This window comes from Sinocyclocheilus anshuiensis, unplaced genomic scaffold, assembly GCF_001515605.1.
Source record: "Sinocyclocheilus anshuiensis isolate Anshui unplaced genomic scaffold, SAMN03320099.WGS_v1.1 scaffold396, whole genome shotgun sequence".
Taxonomy (NCBI): domain Eukaryota; kingdom Metazoa; phylum Chordata; class Actinopteri; order Cypriniformes; family Cyprinidae; genus Sinocyclocheilus; species Sinocyclocheilus anshuiensis.
Genome location: NW_015558623.1, coordinates 215,805 through 219,299, shown reverse-complemented (window position 1 = coordinate 219,299; position 3,495 = coordinate 215,805). Strand labels below are relative to the sequence as shown.

General features: G+C 35.3%; 2 protein-coding genes across 5 annotated transcripts in view; both read left to right on the top strand.

Moving 5' to 3' along the window:
• LOC107680689 (protein polybromo-1-like) overlaps positions 1–941 on the top strand; it is a 15,860-nt gene extending 14,919 nt beyond the window's left edge. Inside the window, exon 26 of the mRNA XM_016476698.1 lies at positions 778–941. Coding sequence (XP_016332184.1) covers positions 778–941 — 164 coding nt within the window. The remainder of the gene's footprint in view (positions 1–777) is intronic.
• Positions 942–1,641: 700 nt separating this feature from the next.
• Positions 1,642–3,495, top strand: part of LOC107680699 (double-stranded RNA-binding protein Staufen homolog 1-like) — a 15,318-nt gene continuing 13,464 nt past the window's right edge. For 3 of the 4 annotated variants that reach the window (XM_016476711.1, XM_016476712.1, XM_016476709.1), the window contains exon 1: positions 1,819–1,979. The gene's annotated coding sequence lies outside the window, so the exon portion shown is untranslated. The other variant, XM_016476710.1, reaches the window with a different exon arrangement.

Sequence of the window (3,495 nt, the reverse complement as noted above, 5' to 3'; positions counted from 1 at the left end):
ATATATTACAAGTTATTCAGAATTTTGAATGCATTTTAAGAATGCTTTTCGCATCAACTGGTCAAAATGCACAACACCGCTGCAGTGGCGGTTCGTGGGTTTTAAAATAGAGGAGGCACACTAATTATAGCACAGATGTTTTCAACATTGATCGTAGTAAGAAATGCTTCTTGAGCACAAAATCAGCATATTAGAATGATTTCTGAAGGATCATGCGACACTGAAGCCTGGAGTAATGGCTGCTGAGAATTTAGCTTTGCCCTCAGAGTAACAAATTACATTTTAAAATGTTGAATTAGAAAATGGTTATTTTAAATTGTAATAAGATTTTACAGTATTACTGTTTTTACTGTATGTGTTATCAAATAAATGCAGCCTTGGTGAATTAAGAGACTTCTTTCAAAAACATAAAAAAAATTTTACCGACACCAAACTTTTCAATAGTAGTGTTTACTAAATAATTGCAAAATTATTTTTATTGTTAAAGCAATTGTTTTATGATATTTCCTTATGTCACTTTTTTAGCACTTTTACTTATATAATGTTATATAGAGTGTATGGTATAACACAATGTTATACATGGTGTCTTGCACCAAAAACATTCATAATTTATTCATTTAAATGATTGTTTTTGTAAAAATGGCTGTACTGTGAAGTCTTCTGTATGTAAATGACTCTGTCATCTGAATGACCCATTTTTGCTGCTCCGTTTAAGTGGCCTTGTCTCAAATCATACATGTTTTAACGATGTTTTCTTTCTAATTTTCATTCCTTCAGCACAAAGAAAAGACTGTCGGCTCACCAGGGAGCAGGAGAGCCGTCTCCCTACTCACTGGCTGAAAAGCAAGGGCGCTCACACCACGATGGCCGACGCATTATGGCGACTCCGAGACCTGATGATGAAAGACACGTTCAATATCCGACAGGCATACAACCTTTAAACCTTTGTTTTATCCCCAACTCTCAGGACTCTAATTTATGCAAGCCTTCTCCTACCAAATCTTTCCTATCACAGTGTGATAAAGTATTATGTACTGTTGGAGAATGCTTCAGCAATAATCTCCTAGTTGTGTGTGCGCATATGTGTGTGTGAGAAATAAAGGTTTTAGCCACATTTAGGTACGTAAGACGCACTGGAATTAAGTCAATCATGCATCAATTTATAACTACTGACATGGATTTGAAATATGTCACTTTGGCTGTTACTTTAGATGGATTTTGTTTGAGTTTGATGTTTATCCTCATCATTTTTATTATGCTTAATACATCACCTCAGACAATGGCATCACCAATCCTCACAAAGTTCTCTGGCTATGGCCACTCTTTACAAAAAGACTTCAAGTGGGCAAAGTTTTAAAAGAACACAGTAGCATTTTATAAATATATTTTCCTTTTTATACAGAGGCAAAATAAGCTGAGTATTTTATTTTAATGATACTGTAATTTTCATTGTGTACATACAAAAAAAACAAAGCCTGTAAGAAATGCTTAAACACAGTTGCATTAAAAATAACAAAATTGTCTCGATTTCACCAATAAACATCATTTCAAAAGGATAAAGTGTGCTTCAAGTATGTTCAAAACATGTTTGTGAGAGGATTGGGTTACCAACCCCTCCTCCCACCACTACTGTAACATAAGGCCCGCCAAACCAGGCCACAAACCTCTGCAGATTATGTTTAAACGCGACTAATTAAAAAGTTGAATAGTAATTTAATGTAGCAATCAATTACTAAAACCCCTTTTTCCTCGTTTTTACCCCACAAATGACTGGCGTGATGTCATTTCCTGTCGGGAGCGGAAAATATCAGGTTATTCTCTTTAGTGTTTGCCGTCTACACTCACCCTCTATACCTCTTCCCCGTGTTTTCATACTAAACCAGTACAGAACCCCTTTAAACGGGACGAAGCCGAACAGACACTACAGTTTAACAACGTAACTCATGGAGTAAATCACAACCGAAGAGAAATAAACCGAGGTGAGCGTTATGGAGCCGGCGTTTGTGGAGATGCGCGAGCTGCTAGTGTGTTAGCTCGAGCCATTCATACTGATCTCAGTGAGTCTTATCGCATATTGTAACAGCGGCTTTTGCCGAGAAAACATAATATTATACAAACAAGCCTGATTTGGTTATGCCGTGCTTTTTATATGAATGGTGCTTGTATGTGTATATCGCTGGCTTTGATATTTGTGCAAGGGTAGGAGGAGTCTTGACGGCTGATACTTATTTTTCTGTTCATATTTCCAGCGTTCGCGTTGATTGTTCATATTTTTTAAGCAAGTAAAAAGAATTATAAAAAGCATTTTATAATTCTAAAAATGTCTGCCTTCAGTTCATGGTGCACAGTCTTTCGTTAATAATTTTTATGAAGTAAACGTAAGAATAACTTTTATATTCTTAGTAATATTTCAAGTCGAACATTTACTGGACTAAAGCAGCTTAGGTTTACTTGATTATCCATACTTAATTGGAACATTATATTAAGTCTCAAATTTTGCCATCCACAATAAAAACTACAGAGCTTTGATTATAAAACCATACTTAATAAGACATATTATTGGGAGTTTTTTTCCTCCTCAAGTGTGAATTTCATATTCTCATATATCATACTATTTGAGCCGTAAAAGCCTGATTTATCAAATATGATACAAAAAAAAAACTATGCACATTTTTTGTTCAATAACTAATTTTAAAAAATTCGACTTTAAAATTTTAGGCTTTACAGGGTTAGCTTATATAACTTGCACTCTTTCAAAATATTTGTGGATCATTTAAATTAAGTGTTGCTAAGCTTAAATCTTGTATTAACATTACTGATCACCATTTAAAATTGTGGCAACAGTTATGGAGTCACTATTATGTCATAGTAGTGATACTGAATATCACGGCAGTATTACATCACTGAAAGTTCTGAGTTTTTGTTGTTTTGTTAGTAAGTGAACAAGAATGATTTATTCACTCCAAACACTGTTCACAAACAGATCTAAGCTTACCAAATTCTTTATTAAAGGGTTAGTTCACCCAAAAATGAAAATGCTGTCATTAATTACTCACTCTCATGTCGTTTCAAACCCGTAAGACCTTCGTTCATCTTCGGAACACAAATTAAGATATTTTTGATGGAATCTGAGAGCTGTCTGACCCTGCATAGACAGCAACGCAACTGAAATGTTCCCAAGTCCAGAAACGTAGCAAGGAGATCTGTAAAATAATCCATGTGACATCAGGGGTTCAACAGCAGTTGTACGAAGCTACGAGAATACTTTTTGTGCGCAAAAGAAAAAAAAAACGACTTTATTCAACAATTCGTCTCCTCCACGTCACCCTGCTGCCATTTTGGAGAGTATCAGCTGGACGTAAACAACTCCAAACGTACTCTCCAAAATAGCACCAGGGTGATGCGGAGGAGATGAGTTGTTGAATAAAGTCGTTTTTCTTTTCTTTTTTTTCGCACAAAAAGTATTCTCGTAGCTTCGTATAATTACGGTTGAAC